At 45.3% G+C, this 18,883-nt stretch overlaps 1 protein-coding gene across 1 annotated transcript in view; it reads left to right on the top strand.

The window, feature by feature from the left end:
* MAD1L1 (mitotic arrest deficient 1 like 1) overlaps nucleotides 1-18,883 on the top strand; it is a 436,479-nt gene that overhangs the window by 257,075 nt on the left and 160,521 nt on the right. The window contains exon 16 of the mRNA XM_083413484.1: nucleotides 9,791-9,998. Coding sequence (XP_083269610.1) covers nucleotides 9,791-9,998 — 208 coding nt within the window. The remainder of the gene's footprint in view (nucleotides 1-9,790; nucleotides 9,999-18,883) is intronic.

The following is an 18,883-nucleotide window of genomic DNA, read 5'->3' as shown; positions in this document are numbered from 1 at the left end:
CTGTACTGTTTACTTGTCGGTCATTTATGTGCACATGTCATTTGGGTGGAGGGCCTTGTTTGATCCCCTGGGTGTGGTCATATGCCATAAAAGAGAGCGTTGGGTGGTTGGTGAGCATGTTTGCCTTTTGTACAGAGGGCAAGATTGGGATGCTGTTCCGATAAGAGAAGATTAGGCTTTTCCTCTAATCAGTTGAACAAGCCTGAGCAAAGAAGCAGAATGAAGGAGCTGCTGCTGCAGCAAAGCTGAGTTTTTAGGGAGAGGATTACTCTTCGTTTGCAGTTGCCATGCAATGACTGAAGGGATGAGTTCATCCAACTCCTTAACATTTGAGGACTAAGCCAAAGCAATCACAAAGGGAGAGCAAATCCACGAGACCGACTGTTTAGTGCTTTCCCCACCCAGCCAGGCTCACTTGAATCAGCACAGCATGGAAGGATTTGATGCTCTGCAAGGAAAAAGCTCCTGAGGGACCAGTGGCTGGGGAATGGAAATCATGTACCTGCTCCATAGTGGTGGAAATTTTTGTAGGGATCATAGTTAAGGTGGGAAGGGTTAACCTCCTTCCTGGGCACTGCAGTGGCAATGAATGTAGCACCCCTGCATCTTACTAAAAAGCAAATTAAATCTCCCCCCCACACACACAATGGTTCTAACTGTGCAATTAAAAGAACATCTAGTTTGACTCTAAACATTAATGGAAAGGTAACTGTTCCCAACCTTCCTTGAAAAATGGCTTCAAAGATTATTTGGATATTGGTCACAATCCAGTCAAGGTTCAATAAGCCATTGATTTCAATGGAAAAACTTGAAGCATAAGCACATTTTTTTGAAAACCCTCTGGTTTCGATTGAACTTCTAAATCCCAGTGACTTTGAGTGATTTACAATACATTTAAAACAGGACAAATCCAACTTGAAATGTAGATAACTAAGTATAGTTTTAACCCTACCCCACCCCCACCCGTCTTTACTCCAAGGAGCTTACAAATACATTTTGGCAACAAAAGAAAAGGAGAGAGTGATGAGGAAATACTCTACAGTTGCATGACCTTTGTTTCATTTGCAAGGAATGGTAAAGGCAAAGCCTTGACCATTGAGGTAGTCATGAGTGTCAACAAGGGGAAATGGCAGCAGGTTTTATTTTTCTTCCTTCTGTAAGTACTGACATGCCTTTCCTGCTAGAGCACCGAATCAGGTTAGTGGTAGATTTAAAACAAACCCAAGAGCTTTCAAGGAAAAGTTAATTCACAAAACTTGCTTGTGTCAGCCACACCTGATAGGAGTGACTCAAGCAATTTGTTAGATCAGGCTGGCTTGTGCCCTTTCTTGCCCATGCCTGCCATGTCTGAAGTACCAGGTCAACCTTATTCCTTAGAGGTGGCTTCAAGGAATTCCATTGGTTTCTGCCTCTGCATTATCTATTCTGGGAGCCAGTGTGGTGTAGTGGTTAAGAGCGGTAGTCTCGTAATCTGGGGAACCGGGTTCACTTCCCTGCTTCTCCACCTGCAGCTGCTGGGTGACCTTGGGCCAGTCACACTTCTTTGAAGTCTCTCAGCCCCACTCACCTCTCAGAGTGTTTGTTGTGGGGGAGGAAGAGAAAGGAGAATGTTAGCCACTTTGAGACTCCTTAAAAGGGAGTGAAAGGCGGGATATCAAATCCAAACTCTTCCTCTTCTTCTTCTTCTTCTATTCCCCACCATCATTGCATTCAAAACTACAAAAATGCTCACTGAATGAAACAAATTCTGTGTCCCTGATGCTCATCCCGCCACTCTTAACTAGTGGGGAGAAGCAGCTCCAGCTCCACAGTGTCTGCATAATGTGGTGTTGCAAAACAAACGAACAAACAAACCTCTCCTTGATATGATTTCCGAATTGTCAAAACCTTATCTTTTGCCATTCTTCCTGCAAGATGGTTGTAGATCTTCTATTACAGCATTTCTCTCTTTCTCTCCAAAACAGTGCTCCAGTCATGTCTGTATTTCACAGCTGCCTGGAGATGATGAGATAGATTTTTCATTGAGTCAGAAGCTATTTTGCTTCAGATAGGCACCCACCTACTCTGGTTCACTTCCAGAAGGAGGCAGTGTCAACAAGAGATAGTTCTGAAACAGTTATTTAGGACTTACACCTACTTTTTATTAGAGCTTATGTATGGCACTAACAACATTTTGCAAGTCTTTCTCCTGTGCCCTCCTTTTCACTTGATGTAAATATGTTGGACATGTACTGCATTGGGTTAGGATTATTAGCAATTTCCCCACATGACCATCTGCTGCTATTTGAAACAGTATAAAATTCCATCACAGAAATTGCCTCATTTCCTTTGCCTTATCCAGTTGCCTCATCAGTTGTTGAATGGGAGCAGCAACAAGGGAATTTGTCCCTTCCCTAGTGGAATTCTCAATAAAAATACCAAAGCTTTTCACTAACATGGAGGAGAAGCTAGCTGCTCTTGTGCCATGTGATTCCCAGGATTGAATTGTTCCCAGGATTGAATTGCTGATTGAATTGTTGCACAGGGGGCCTTTAGTGTGATTTGGTCATATGGGTTTTAGGAGCACAAATTAGGGCTGGACTGCTGCTCAGCTATCCTGCTTGTCAGCTTCCCATAGGCATCTTGTTGGCTGCTGTGAGAACCAGATGCTGGATCTGGCAGTCAGGCACTTATGGACCCAGGTGAAAAAATCAGTCATGATTTGATTTGTATTTGACCTTTGCATTTATAATTGACCTGATGCCTGAGTAGGAACAGCACAACTTATTTACTGCTGGACCAAGGATGAACAGCTTTGGAAAATGCCAATTTGATGTGACAGAATCCATCTTGGACTTTTTGAACCCTTGCTTGAAAAAGGTCTGTCTGGACCTGTCTTGTTGGCCTTGTACATCTTTGTCAGCAAAATAATAAGGCAGTTTAAATATTTCTTCGTCCCTATGATACAACCTGTGCTTTCTCTTTTTTGTTGAGCTGCTTTATTAGGTAAGAACTTGCCAGTTGGTATTAAGTTTGTGCTTTTCCTTTATGAAAGACACTCCTTGGCTTTATGCTTACTTGAAGAGGTCTGCAGAAGACCTGCTTACTTGAAGAAAAGGCAGAATTCAGGCTGTAAAAGACATATCCTGTCTCTCTGTGTTTTGTGTCACCATAAAGCAGTTGCACTGAGGAAGGTACTGGATCTGTTCTGTTCCTCTTGGTTCAGCAGCTAGTTCAAAAGGACTCCAAGCTTCTGTTGTCCTTTTTTCTGCAGGCCCTTTGTCAAAGGGTTTCTGGCTCCTCCACAGTCAGTTGTATACAGTGGAAGGCATCCTCAGGCTGTGAGCTTTCAGATGATAGAAATACATTAGTGATCTTTCCCGGAAATTTAAAATGAGATGGATTCTGTTACAGCCCTAAAGTATTGGCTCAGAATCGCAATGTGTTTTCCAGCAGGCGCCTGTCTTTAAATGGAGTGTAATCTATCCCAAACAATGACTTGGGTGTGGAGAACCATGTAAGAGTAGGATGAGCTCCATCACTGGCTAACCTGGGATGCCTGCAAGTGCATATTCTTGCAAGGTCTGTGCTATAAAAAGAGGGGGATGTAATGGGATAAGAGAGAGAGAAAGAGAGATGGAAACTGGAAAACTAACTAGGCTCTGTCATGGGGAACCTTTTTCTTCCTGAGGGTCATATTCTTTTCTACGGGCCATGTGGCAGTGGTAGGTGATGCCAGAGGCAAAAGCAAGTGGAGCAATGCATGTAAATTTAACCATTGTACAGCTGTCTAATTTCTATATGCCCCTCTTTATCCTCCACCCACGGAAGGAAGAGGCATTGTCAGAGTTCAAGGGTACATTCCCATCAGGCAAAAAGTCAAGGAGGGTGTGAAGCAAGACCAGCGAGGGATGTGACTGGGAGAAGGTCCTGATGACCAAACAGAGGGACTTCGAGGGCTGCATGTAGTCCTTGGGTCAGAGGTACCCTCACCCCTGCTCTAGCAGGCAGTGACAGGAAAGGTATAAACCAGTCTTCATCAGTATGGTGGAGCTGATGGGACTCCAAAACATCTGTAAGGCATCTGGTTGGCGAAGGCTGGCACCTATAATTTCTGTTTGTTGGTGCCTCCCTTATTTCACCAGCAGGATCAAGTTGGTACCTCAAGTTGGGCCATGGTGGGGCAGAGCATTTAGTTCAAGTATGTGTTATGTTGCAGTGGTGGCATCAAATCACAAGATCTTGGGTCTTAGCACCCCAAATGTGTGGGCGGACTGTATTCTTGGGCTGCTTGTCTGAAGGGAGGATGCGGATGTTCCACAGCCATCTCCCAAAACTCTACAAGCTTTTGAAAAGCTTAACGTTCAGTAACATCCACATTTTCTATTTCATTTTCATTTTCAACATGTTATCAGTGTGAACAGGGAAGCTTTCACTGTGCTAGATCCAGGTAGAGTCAGGGGCAGAAGTAAATCCTAATATACCTGATACGATTGTTGCCATAAAATGTAATGCATAACCTGTAGTCCCAGAAATCAGTGACTTTGAGAGGGTGAAACATTTTGGCTTCTTGTACTTCTCAGATTCCTAGAGATAGACGCCTTGCAATCTAACACGGTTTCCAAAGTTTGCAGAAGTGGCAGAACAAATAGACGTCATGGCCATTTCTGACTTGGTCCCCCACTTCAGTGAGGGCATGGGGGCAGGCAGGCACATGCATTGTTATTGGCTGCCCCTGAATGCTGTCATGGCATACATGCCGACAAAATGGTCTCACACAAACACAGGACACTTTCAGCCTATCTCTACTAATCCTCCTTTGTATGCTCCCCCTCTCTGCCTTATGACAGTTCCAGGGCACTGACTGCTTGAGCGAGGTTTTAAGTCTTGCATTGTGCTGGTGATTTTTAATACCTTCCGGGGACCCAGCCTCCAATGGCATTTTACATAGCTGTGCTCTGTTGTTTAAATGAGGTGTCTGAGCGGCTGGATACGTGTCACTAGAGGGCACTAAAACAGCTGTGAGATATTTAACCTATAAGCTTCTATGGTGTTTGCTGCCACCTCTGAGAAAGGAAGGAGTGAAAAATGGTCTTTTATATTTCCAGCTTTGCTTTTGAAATGGATCAACTGTGAAATCATAAGCTATAGTACAGATTCTACATAAGCGTTTATTGCTGGCCAGGGAAGTGTCGGGCTGCTGCTCTGACCATGCATTTTGCTCTTTGGAAAAAGAAAACAAAGTAAAACTAGCTACTTTGTTTTCAGTTTATTGAGCAAGCCGAGTGTACAAACAGCTGCCCAGTTAGCGATGTAAGACTTCACCCTTTTTGGTTTCTTACTTTTAAAACAAAAACTTGGAGGTTTGCATGACTTTTCTCACAGAGGCTCAAAGTGGATCACAAAGTGACAAGGGACCTTTTTGCCCTGGGGGCTGCATTTTCTCGTTAGCAGATTTCCGGTGGGTGGGCTGGCGGGCCCAGAGGCAAAAGTGGGTACAGCAATGAGCATGACTCCTACTTGGGACAGTAGGCATGTTCCTCTCAAAAAGTCAGATTTCCACATACGAGGAGCAAAAGTATGTGGGTCAAAGACCCAGTTTTTTGAGGGGGGGGGCATGCACAATTATGGGATGCGGGTGGCGCTGTGGGTAAAAGCCTCAGTGCCTAGGGCTTGCCGATCGAAAGGTTGGCGGTTCGAATCCCCGCTGCGGGGTGCGCTCCTGTTGCTCGGTCTCAGCGCCTGCCAACCTAGCAGTTCAAAAGCACGTCAAAGTGCAAGTAGATAAATAGGGACTGCTTACTGGCAGGAAGGTAAACGGCGTTTCCGTGTGCTGCGCTGGCTCGCCAGATGCGGCTTTGTCATGCTGGCCACGTGACCCGGAAGTGTCTCCGGACAGCGCTGGCCCCCGGCCTCTTAAGTGAGATGGGTGCACAACCCTAGAGTCTGTCAAGACTGGCCCGTACGGGCAGGGGTACCTTTACCTTTACCTTTATGCACAATTATGTGCACACACACAGAGAGAGACACAGGCTGGGAGCCTCAAGGAGACCCCTCTGGAGGCATCACCTGTGGCAAAAAAACTGGCTAGCTGCCTCCGCCCCCCCCCATAGATACAGCACTGCCACACACTCACCTCTGCCCTCTTTCCAGGCAAGTAAGAGGCCTTATCCCAGTTCACGGACACATTCCAGCCAAGCCCAAACATTCCAAAGGTGTGGAGGAGGGGCAGGCAACCTAAGGCCCAGGGGCCGGATGCGGCCCAATCACCTTCTCAATCCGACCCGTGGACTGTCCTGGATTCAGCGTGATTTTACATGAGTAGAAAGTGTCCTTTTATTTAAAATGCATCTCTGGGTTCTTTGTGGGGCATAGGAATTCGTTCATATATTTGTTTCAAAATATAGTCCGGCACACCACATGGTCTGAGGGACAGTGGACCGGCCCCCGGCTGAAAAAGGTTGCTGACCCCTGGTGTGGAGCAAGGCTGTCAATGAGCATGGACTGTGACGAGAGGGTGTGGCTTGGGGAAAGGGCATGGGCTCAGGAGAGTCTCAAGGGGTGGATTGAGAGGCAGGGAGAGGCCCGTTCAGCCCAGTGGCCTAGCGTGGGGGGTGCAGGGGGGGCGGCCGCACCGGGCGCAACATCTGGGGGGGAGGCCATGCTTGTACTCGCAGCTCTCTGCCCCTACCTGGCTCACTCTCTCTCACTGCAGTGCTGGCTGTGCGAATCCGATCTGAGCCCCCGGGTCGTCGCCCACTGTGGAGGGGAGGGTGCCAGGCGTGCGGTGCGGTGCGGAGAGAGAGCGAGGGACTATCTGGGGGAGGGACAGTGCAGTGGGGGGGTGGCGCAAATTACTTGCCTTGCCCCGGGTGCTGACAACCCACGCTACGCCACTGGTTCAGCCCCCTCCCCACATCCTCCCCTTCCCCGCTTCCAATAAATCAAGCAAATCAAGCTTTTCCGTTTTCATCAAATGGATACTTTGCAGCTCCTCATAGTCTTTTGTGCTCTTTGTTAGCCCAGTGAAGGGCTTTCTTTTTTGCTCTGACTTTGCTGCCAGCTTCATTTTGCTTTCGTTTTGAGTGCCGCTAGAGAGTCAAATTGCCAGTTCCACCTGAGCATCTCGTGCTTTATTGAGAATCACAGGGGCCATGAGAAACTCAGTCACCATTACCAAATGCTCCAAGACAGTTTCAGCAAATGTATTAAATTTGTCCCCTTTACACTCCCCGAGGGGCCAGCTCCTGGATGCAGAAAACCACTGGACATCAGTCTCTTGAGTTTTACCGACTGGGTGGATAGAGTCAGGGCCAGTGGCGGCCAGACTTGGTTGTGGGTCCCTGTGTGAAATATATCCCTCCTCTCCCAGTCTAGTTCGATTATACTGTATATATAATTCATACACCAGTATCTAATGCATACCTTCTGATCTGAGATGAAACATTATGAAAAGGCGTTTAATTAAATATGAAGTACATAACTTCAGGATGTATATAAATTATACATGTGTCTTTATATGTAATATTAATTGATATGGCAAAGTTTTGTTAGAATATTAATATTTTGATTTTTAACACCAATAAACATTAAACTTTTCCAAAGACCAAATCAAGGGAGTTTTGTGGGTTTGCTGGGCCCCTTATAACTTGTGGGCCCTTGGGCACAGTACACCCTATATGAGCACCACTGAGCAGGAGAGTTTGTTTATTATTTTATGTATTTATTGCATCTCTATCCCACTTTTTCCTCCAAGGATCTCAAGGTGGCTCACATGGCGCTCTTGCTCCTCATTTAATCCCACAACAACAACCCTGTGAGGTAGATTAGGCTGAGAGGCAGTGACCAGCTCATGGTCACCCAGTGACCTTCATGGCCAAGTGGGGATTTGAACCCTGATCTGCCAGCTCCTAGTTCAACACTCCAGCCACGACACCACTTGTGGCAGGCAGATAGTCTCATTCCAGCCTCCAAGGCATTTGGAATGGTGTTCTGCTGGTTTGTGGAGGCTGAATAGTCAGGACAGTTAGTGAAGCCTCTAGCTGGTGGGCTGAGCCGATCACCTCCTTTCCTTGAACACTGGAGGCATGAACCCACCACTCTGTGTGGGTCTTCCTCCTTGCACGCCAGTCTCCTGCTGTTCACTTCCTTTCCTTGCTGTTGGCAACTCTTCCACAAGCAAAGAGAGCTGGTCACATGGGACCAGTGTGTGTGTGTGTGCCGAACACCACACTTGAGGAACAAGTGTGAATCAAACTCTTAGTGCATATGTGCAAAATGTGATCACGTGACATGCCTTTGAGACTTTATATCTAGACTAACAGAATCGTTGCTCTTGTTTTCGTTTTTCTTTTTAAACAAAGCTCTTTGCCTGCTTTTTCTGGAGACGTAAATTTAACTTCACTGTTGTCTCACTTTGAAGGGAAATTAATCAGCTATTCTAGGACCTGGCTCATCAGCTAAACTGCTGTGTGTGTGTGTGTGTGTGTGTGTGTGTGTGTTTCACCTCTTGGGAAAAGTGCAACATGAAATGCCTTTTAGTAGCTTGCTCAGGAAATGCTGACACAATTCAGTGACAACGGCCATGTTTGAGTTTTGTGATGAAAGAGAACAACAGTACTAAATTAGTCTGGTGCTGTGCCCTGCTGCAGATTGGAAGTTTTGACTTAAAACAACAACAACAACAACAACATATACAACAGACAAATGCAAAAGATCCAGTAATAATAATAATAATAATTTATTATTTATACCCCGCCCATCTGGCTGGGTTTCCCCAGCCACTCTGGGCGGCTTCCAACTGAATATTAAAAACAGTACAGCATCAGACATTAAAAACTTCCTTAAAGATAATGCTTTGTTAGAATGAATAGCCACTCTTGGGCTGACATAGAGTTTGGGATTATCCTATAATAAATTCAACTGTTGTTATCATCTGATAAGTTAAGCAAAAATGGCCCTTGCCAGTCACTGTTCATATACAATCATAGAATTGTAGAGCTGGAGGGCAACCCAAAGGCCATCTAGTCCACCCCTTGCAAGGCAGGAGTCACAACTAAAGAACCCCTGACAGATTGCTGCTTCTGGAGAGCCTTTAATCTCACATGTTAAAATAGCAGAATCAAGGCCCAGGTTGCAATCCCATGCACGCTTGCCCGGGAGAAAGTGGCACTCATGTTCACCAGGGCTTACTTCTGAGTAGACATGCTCAGGGCTGAAATGCACCACGGCAAAGAAGGCACGCAGGAAAGGGCCAGCCAGATGTTGCAGTGTTGTGTATGTGAGCAAAGTCGTAATGGGGGAGACAGGACTGGCAAACTCATTAAGGCGGCTTCCTAATGGCAGTGGACGCTGTAGTAGCACACACCGGGAAAGCAGCCTGCAGAATGCACGGTGCCACCAGCAAGCAACCTGGGCACAATTGCGACATGGTCGCAAGGGGAGGGAAGGGGGACACCACCTGCCGTCCCGCATAGTGCTACAGCCCGGCTCCACCAGGAGTGGGGGTGCCCGATGCCCAAATGGGGCCAGCGAGTTAGGTGCAGCTGCAAGGCAGAAGCAGAGCGGGGGAGGCTTGGCCAGGAAAGCTTTTTAACTGCATGAATTCAGACCATGGAAGTAGGTTCCAGGTGATCAGCTTATTGGAAGGTTCACATCAACAGATAGGTCAGCCTTTGCTGAATCCTAATTTTGATATGCTTGTGTGCACTTCTTCCCCTCTGCCTGCACTGCTGTGCTGTGGTTGTGGGTGATCCTCTCTAGTAAGCTGACCCTGTCGGTCCTAATGAGCTCCTTTTTCCATGTTTTGTAGGGCTATCACGATCCCAGTAAAACTAAAGTGCTCCACTTCAGCTTGAACCCAGCAAGCCTGGCTAAGCAGCAGCGTCTTGAGGAGCAAACGCATCTGCGGGAGGAATGCCAACGCTTGAGAGAGCTGGTCAGAGTACTGGAAGCAGGAGACTCTATCCCAGAAAAACTAGAGGGGGCGGCAAGTCTCCAGTCAGCTCAAGAAATTGCAGGTATGCGCTTGCCTGGTCAATTACTCATTCATCATAGTGTTGCTGTGTAGCAAAGGGCAGCATTTCAGAGTGCATTGAGAGCCATTTAATTGTTTATAGTCACAGTCAGTCTAGCGGTTTAGAGTGTTTAGCTTATATAAATGCTCCTGGGTGGAAAGGGAGATTCCCCGAATCCACCCTCCTTAAATGATACCTCTGCCTGATACACAAAGGTCTGCTTGTTGTCTATTGACCTATACACATGTGTGTTCATAAGAAGTGTGACTTTGGAGATCTGTAATCTGGAGACAGTTGCACTGCTCATCACAGGGGTTATTGCACAGTAGAGTGAGTTCACCAGGAGTCTCTGGCCATGTAACTGAGGAGTCCCTTATGGGGAAAGGAGGTAATATTTCCCAAGAAATGTAAATTTTGACCCAACCCAATTCCCAGTGGAAGATGCTTGCTGCAGAAAACCTTCAAGGCCAAATCTGAACATAGGCTTGCATTAGATGTGGCAAAGGTTCTGAGGACTCATTAAGCTTGCACCTATGTTGTCTTCATCCAGATGCTCAATCGTTGCTTCCTCTGCAGTGGCACCCCATTCATTGCTCAGAGCTGAGCCAGAATATATATACAGTCTTAAGATGCACACAGAGTTGTAGCTGAACTGAGCTTCTCATTGTGCTCCATTGTGGAGCACAAAATCCAAATAGGATAACACCTTTGTCAGTACCAAACAAAAGTAGTAAGCAGACTTCTGAGCCTTGCAGAATTCTTCTGCCAGGGTTGGGGGGTCAGTGTAGGGGAAGACTGACGTGTTGCTGATAGGCCTTGTCAGAGCAGGTGTGTGTGTGTGTGTGTGTGTGTGTGTGTGTGATGTCTCTGACTAACAAGTTGGGGACAAGGTTTATGCAGTGCTAAGAGGGTTCAGGCATGCAGCAGCAATAAAAGGAACATGGTGGATGGATGTTGCTTACAGAGACAACATATATTTCTGTACTGTGCTAACAAGGACCTTGTTTTTGCAAGAACTGCAATCTCTGAGTTCATTTTAGTCGTTGAAAAATGGCCCAACGATCCTTGATACATATCGGGCCGCTTCTCATCCAGGAGGGAGGGATTGTGTAAACAACTGTAGGCTAGTTAATCTCTGGCAGGTGGAATTGGGAGTTCCTTAGATAGATAAGCAAAGTGATTTGTGAATGAACCAAGATAGTTGGCTGCAGCTGGAGTGCCCCAGTCCCTGCTCAGTGCAGACAAGGCATATCAGGATAACAACCCTGTGATGAAAGTCCCCGAGTCTTAATTATATGAACAATCCTAAGAGCAGACAAGAAACCTTTTCTTTTAATAGCTTTTTTGGGGTGGGGGGAGAAATTGGTTCCAAAGGTCCCCATCATCAGCATTTGCTTCAGTTGGCCAGTTGGAGGTAGTGGAGTGGTAGCTAGGAGGAAGAGATGATAGACCAATTTATCTAGCTTTACTTAAAAGGCAAATTTATTGTTTTCCTGTGACTCACAGAGGGCCTCCCCCAACCTCAGAGTGATTCCTCCTCCTCAAAAAAGAGCAAATTGGTCCAGGTCAACATTTTCAATCATTTGCGGGGGTGGGGTGCTGCTCTCCAAGGCTGTCCCTGCCTAGCAAACCGAGCAGCTGGGTCACTTGTATTGTAATTTATTGCTGAATGCCTCTCTTTAATTCATTTCTAAGTGTGGCCGTGTGTTTTATCTAGCATGTCTTAATGTGTTCATGACCCAAAGGGCTTGTTTGTGCTTTGGATTTACTGTGGGCTGGTGACGAGTGGAATTTGATTTAGCCCTCAAGCGACCTTTAGTGGTGGCATTGACAATATCTGGGCATCATTTTAGGCACTGTCCTGTTTTGCACAACCTTAGGACCAGTGGAAACCTATATTGCCCAATTTAGATTGCTCAGGGACAATTTTTCTTTGTTAAACTTGTAACATAATGAGGTAGAAATTCTGTGTGGATGTGTGGACTCAGCTTGTATGTATGTATGTATGTATGCATGTATTTATATTAAATTTGTATACCGCCCTTCTTCCGAAGATCACAGGTCAGTTCATAACATAAAAGTACAAAATGAAACCGCTAAATACATAATAAAACAAAAACAAAGCGATAACTCCTTTCCCACAAACAAATTTAAAAGGCTATAGAATGTTAATCAGCCGAACATCTGGTTGAAGAGGAACCTTTTTGCCTGGCATCTAAAGCTATGTAATAAAGGCGCCAGGCGAGCATCTCTGGGAAAGCATTCCGCAAACGGAGCCACCACAGAAAAGGCTCGTTCCTGGGTTGCCACCCTCCAGACCTCTCATGGGGGATGCACCCATAGAAGGGCCTCAGATGATGATCGCAGGGTGTGGGTTGGTTTATATGGAGAGAGGCGGTTCTTGAGGTATTGTATTCCTGAACTATTAAAGGCTTCCTCCATCATTATCTAGAACACTTGGCAGAAAAGCTGACCCAAGCAATCCTGTCTTCTACCTGCTTGGATAATAACATTATGGTTTCTAGTCATAACGGCTATGTACTACCTCCAGCGTCAGAGACCGTATACCTCCAAATACCAGTTTCTGGGGGAACACAGTTTGGGGGAGTGCCATTGTGCTGAGGTCCTACTTGTGGGCTCCCCATCTGTGCATCTTATTGGCCTCTGGGAGAACAGAATGCTGGACTAATTTGCCTTTGGTCTGATCCAGCATCCATTTTTTTCTTCTTACTGGAGTCTTTCATTGTTGAAATGGGGCCTTCTACATATCCACAGATCTGCAGCATGAGCTTCTGTCATTGTGAAGCTCCCACTGTAATGGGCATATGCAAGTGTGGATTTCTCTGTGATGTAAAGAGTGTGGCAAGAGTGGACCCCACACTAATGCAGCTTATGGTCATGGGACAATCAAGGGCAATGCAAGTTCACTTTTAATTAAGCAGCAGTTAAGCACATTATGAGTCAGATGCAAATGTACTGCAAGTCCTCGAAATGCACATATGCAGGGCTTGAACTGTGCAGAGCCCCCTCCACCTACTGTTTGAGGAACTGGTTACTGCCTCGTATCAGTCATAGAAAGAACACTGCAGTGAGCTCTCGCCTGTGACTGTCCCAATGACACCCTGGGGTGTAATCTGCTCTTACGATTCCATTCCCTCTGAATGTCTGAGCCTTCTGATTCATCATTCATTGTTGTCATTTCCTCCAATTTTCCTTCAGCCATGTATCTGGCTTGTCCTGACCTCTCTAAAAGTTTGTGCCATGTGATCGACTTTTTGTAGCATGTCTCAAACAAGAGATGGCTCTAGGCCTGTTATGTGTCGGACAGACAAATTCCACTAGATTCCCAAATGTCTGGAGGGAGCACAGGTGGTTGTCTGAATAGCTCATGTCAAAGGTTCCCCCCAATTCTTGTTATTATTTTTGCTTTCTGCAGTTCAGCCTGGGTAGGTCATTGCCGTTATGCCCTGCTTATGGACTTCTGAGAGACATCTAGCCAGCCATTGTGGGAAATTGGGCTAGGTGAAGCATTTGGTTTGATACAGGTGTGTGTGTGTGTGTGTGTGATGTGAGCCTTGGAATTTAGGGATACCTTCAACGTATTTGGGTGGGTTAAAAGGAGGTGGCTTACCCTTCCTAGGCATTATGAGCTGAGCTGTCCCATCTTCTCAGGGTTAGACGTATGGGTGTTCCATAGCCAGCCAGGAAGCTGGTTGTGATCCATAGCTGTTTAAATTTAAGGTTCAGTGGATTATAATTACAGGAACGAAAAATAATCAGGCAAACATTAAAGATGCTGCTGCTGATGGCTTTGATGATAATGTGTTGGCCGCTATTAAACCTTCTGAGCAGACAAGAAAGCACCATGTGCCCGCTGATGGTGGTTCTAACTTGTGGGCGAGGTAATAAGGAAATTTTTATGATGGGTGCTAAAGCTCATTAAATGCGACTCCATTAAAAATCAAGGTTACGCTGGACTCTAAATCTCTTTGAGCACAGTCAGTGGAGGCTGTATCGTGATCTTGGCAACTTGCCATGGAGTTTTCTCTCATTTGCTTTGTAATAGTCTCTATTAAAATGGGTGACATGGTTATTGAGAAGAAGCATTTTGAACGGTGTGCCTTATGAACACTGGTCCTCCCCCTTTCCCCCTTTTGTGGTGTGAAAATGGCAAACAAGATGGTCCTGAGCTTATTAATGGGGCAGAGCTGCAGTGGCTCCATTATTCAGAATGGGCTGCAATGCTCCAGAGATTTGGACTCAATTATTAAACCTGGCCTGTGAAACAGCATTGGCCAAAGTCAGGTTGTTATGTGATGAATAGCTCTTCGCAATTCTCTTGTCCTTTAAACAAAAGTTCAGATAAGCAGTTTGTGACAGGTTTTTTTTCCATTTTCAAAAGAAACTTTATTGAATAATTATATATATTCTAATTACAAACAATTAGAAGATTTTCTTTCCAGGGCTACTGTTCATAATACATACATTAATCATAACTATGAATATTAATTTTTTAAAAAGGGATCATTATCTATCCATTGCTTTACAGAAATATCTAATAAATCATAATTCACTGCGCCCATCAAGTGTGTCTGGACTCTGAAGCGAAGAAGTAGCTGACGTTATTGGTTCCAGACAGATAACAGTTTAAATGCGAGAAGGGGTGTGTGTGTTCTTTACTCTTAGTCTCAATTTCCTGTATTTCACTTTGTACCTCGCATGCTCTTAAACTATTTCACATTCCAACTTAAATAATTCCGATTATTTTATTTTTGGCTGCCTTAGTACAACCCCTTATAGAATTCCTGTTTAATCATAGTCACTAGTGAATAGGTCTGTTGCACTGCAGATCAATCTTGACAATTAATTCCTGTCAGGAAATGACAAGGAGTGAAAGCAAGGCAAACCCTTTGGAAGTATATATTACTCATGTCTCTCGGCTGTGTCAGTCTAGTGTCGATGTGTGGGAGTGAGCGAATATGTTTCTGTGGTGGTTAGGGGTGATTGACTCAACTCCTTAAGATGCTTCATTCAAGAGTAATCTGATATTCTTTCCCCACCCACCCCCATTCCCAGGTACTTCGGATGTTGCAGATTTGTCTTTCCCACACAAAGACCCCAGAGCAGGTTTGCCTGAACTAAACCTCTGCACTTCCCCAACAGCCAAGAGGGGCTTAGACAAAGCCTCACATTGTCTTGGGAAGTCATGGTATTGTGAGAGCAAGGTTTTGTTGTTGTTGTTTAGTCATTTAGTCGTGTCCGACTCTTCGTGACCCCATGGACCAGAGCACGCCAGGCACTCCTGTCTTCCACTGCCTCTTGGTCACACTCATGCTGGTAGCTTTGAGAACACTGTCCAACCATCTCATCCTCTGTCGTCCCCTTCTCCTTGTGCCCTCCATCTTTCCCAACATCAGGGTCTTTTCCAGGGAGTCTTCTCTTCTCATGAGGTGGCCAAAGTCTTGGAGCCTCAGCTTCAGGATCTGTCCTTCCAGTGAGCACTCAGGGCTGATTTCCTTCAGAATGGAGAGGTTTGATCTTCTTGCATTCTATGGGACTCTCAAGAGTCTCCTCCAGCACCAGAATTCAAAAGCATCAATTCTTCGGTGATCAGCCTTCTTTATGGTCCAGCTCTCACTTCCCTACATCACTTCTGGGAAAACCATAGCTTTAACTATACGGACCTTTATTGGCAAGGTTAGCTTCCCTCATTCAAGAGAATGAGGCCCACTCATAATATGCACTGGGTAATAGCTAAGGACGCAGGGAAAAGCAGAGATGAGCTTGAACATCTTTCCTTGATTTGCAAAGAATTCAGCTACTGGCTGGCCAAATTTGATACCATCATCATGTAAGTTAGAGTATTCCAGTATTCCCATTGCCACTGCTGCTTCTTGGAAATGTCGAACTGTGCCCAGTTCTTGATAACTTTTTCCCATAGGCTTCCCAATTTTTGTTGGGCATCGGATGTTAATTGGACTATTTGCTTGTTTATGAATTCAAAGCTAACTGTGCCTTTTTGACTGATACCCATGACTCTGTGAGCTTTCCTGTGTGTTCTGACTGGGTTATTCCATAGGCATCTCCAGAATGTGAACCTGGTGGCAGCAAATGCTGAACTCTGATACCGATGTTTCCTTCATTTTTATTTTATTTAAATTAACAAAATGTATATACCACTTGATTCTTAAACGCACACACATACCTCTAGGCATTTTTCCTTCCCTCTAGCTGAATATGTGTGCTTGAAACTTCATTATCATTTAGGTCCAACTGCTGTTGATAATCTGGAGTGCTGAATGGCAGCTCCTTTACTCCCCAGCAAGAGCCTCTCTAATGCCAATATTAACATCCTTTCAGCCCCAGATTAAGACATACCTCTTCTCTCAGGCTTTTGAGAGATTGTGATAATCATGCCTGTTGCTGTTTCTGTGTGCCTGTGGGTTTTTTGGGAGGGGAGTATTGTTTTATTGTTAAACTTGATGTTTGCTTTTTAATTACGTAAGTCACATATCAATGTTTTATGATAGGCAACAAATAGTTTAAGAGGTAGTACATACTTTTATTTACATGGGCTTCTTAAACCTAAATGAGTCTTGTAGAAATGTGATATTGTGTTTTTAGAACACATAATAATGAACAGAGCAACCAGCCCGTTCTGTAGCTACAGTGTGATTTGAGCATTGTCTGAAAGCCTCAAATCTTTTTCTTTAAAACTATCAATTGCAAAGTGAACTGACAGCTTTGTCATGAATTTAGACGTTTAGTCTGAACAGAACTTAAGCAGAAAATTTACTCGTGATCGCTGCCATGGTAAACCCTTGTAATAGAGATTATTAATTGGAATTAAATTGGGTAATGAATTAACATTAAAATAATCTAATCTTGTTGAAGTGACAAGCCAGAGACAGTAAAATTAGTCACTGTCCAGCCTGCCCGCCTGCTCTGCTCATGAGGCTGTGCGCAAGTGCCATTAAATGAGTGTGCTAGAAAGGGCTTTGGGTGGCATTAAGAATGTTCATGGCTGGTTTCTCATACTTTCTCTGCAATCAGTGCAAGAGGAGAAATGTTCACATATGGTGCATGAGCCACTCACGCTAGAGTGCACTCAGTGGAACTCCATTTTCCTTTGCGCACCACACAGGTAATGAGACAGGATGTTTGGGAGAACAAGAGACCTATGTGTTTCCTCTATTTATCACCAAATGAGGCCCTCTGGCTCTTTCTGCTTGACCTTTGGGACTCTCCTTTGGCCATGCCCCCTTCCACCAGACCTCAGCCTCTTTTGCAAGGCCTGCTGTATGCACTCCTTGAGTGCTTCTTGAACTGTAATAGTATGTTTTGCTTGTTAGGATAAAAGATGGAGATACTGTGCATGTATGTACAGAAATCCTGAAGTTTTGCAGCCTACTGTTTCTTTCTTTTTGCCTTAGGAATGCTTTCAGCTGGCCAGGTGAGGGTGAGAGTGAGAGTAAATGATGGATCTCAATCCCTTGCTGAGTTAGGGACTTCCACTGCGTGCAAAGACAGGCTCCGGAGGATTGAGCAAATGAGACCAATAGTGGATCCAGTGGTCAAGAAGGCAGTTTCTGCATGAGCTGTAGAGGGAAGTGAGGGGCAAATGAGGCTCATCAGCCTGGAAGGGTAGTCCACACATAGGAGAAGGAAACCTCTGAATCCCAACCTGCACAGCCTTGCGGCTATACTCATTCGTGAGAAAGGCTTTGGGAGTAAACTCTGAGGAACTATCTATACCCACTGTCTTGCAGAATATTTTTGGGAGAAGAAAAGGCTAAGGAGTAAACCCTACACAAATCTGGAGTGGAGTTGGATGGTGTCTTGTATGCCTCCGTCCAGCAACTCCTGCAACTAAGCTGGTGCCAAATGTATATTGCTCTGCTTTCCTTTGGACCACATCAGCGAGGCCAACAGGGGGGCCTTGTCTTCTAGGCAGCCCAGGACCTCCCTACATATCGCCCAGTCTTGCGCCCAGGGGAGGTCACCTCGGAGCTCTGATCACCTTCCTATCACTGGCATTCAGCTCCTGGAAGGTGCCTACAAGATGCTAATGCAGCCATGATCCTCCAGCCCTGCCATATAGGATTTCATTCTGCTTGTTGTATCTTTCAAAACAAAAAAACCATCACTGTAGAGCAGGCACCCCCAAACTTGGCCCTCCAAATGTTTTGGGACTACAGTTCCCATCATCCCTGACCACTGGTCCTGTTAGCTATGGATGATAGGAGTTGTAGTCTCAAAACATCTGGAGGCCTGAGTTTGGGGATGCCTGCTGTAGAATTTTCTATGATACAGCTTTTTCTATAATTACAAGCAGTTATATCATTGTTTTGCTTTCATGTTTTAATTTTATAATGAAGTCTTTTGTTACGGACTCTGACTCATACAGGGAATGGAGATGATTATTATTAGTAGCAGCGATATTGCTGGAAAGGGGTAAAATATCATCCAAAGCTTACTCTCCAAGGTCAAAGCCATTATGTGCTCATTCTGTAGATTCCTCAATATGCACATGGATACATAAGCATGGAGGATAAGGCTACCAAGGTTACTAGCCATGATGGCTATGCTCTGCGTCCATGGTCAGAGGCAGTACAGTGGTACCTTGGTTTGCAACAGTTTTGGATTACAACCGTTTTGGATTACAACCACGTCAAACCCGGAAGTGCATGTCCCTTTTGCAGGGGAGGGAGGCCTCTTGGTGAAAGCACGACTTGGGTTACAACCTGTTTTGGTTTACAACCGGACCTCCGGAAAAGATTATGGTTGTAAACCAAGGTACCACTGTAATGCTTCCGAGCACCAGTTGCTTGAAGCCACAGGAAGGGAGAGTTCTGCTCTTGTGCTTGGGTCCTGTCTCCTGGTTCCCC

The sequence above is a fragment of the Podarcis tiliguerta genome, assembly GCF_965153285.1.
Source record: "Podarcis tiliguerta genome assembly, chromosome: 14".
Lineage (NCBI taxonomy): Eukaryota > Metazoa > Chordata > Lepidosauria > Squamata > Lacertidae > Podarcis > Podarcis tiliguerta.
This window is presented reverse-complemented; position numbering and strand designations above follow the sequence as displayed.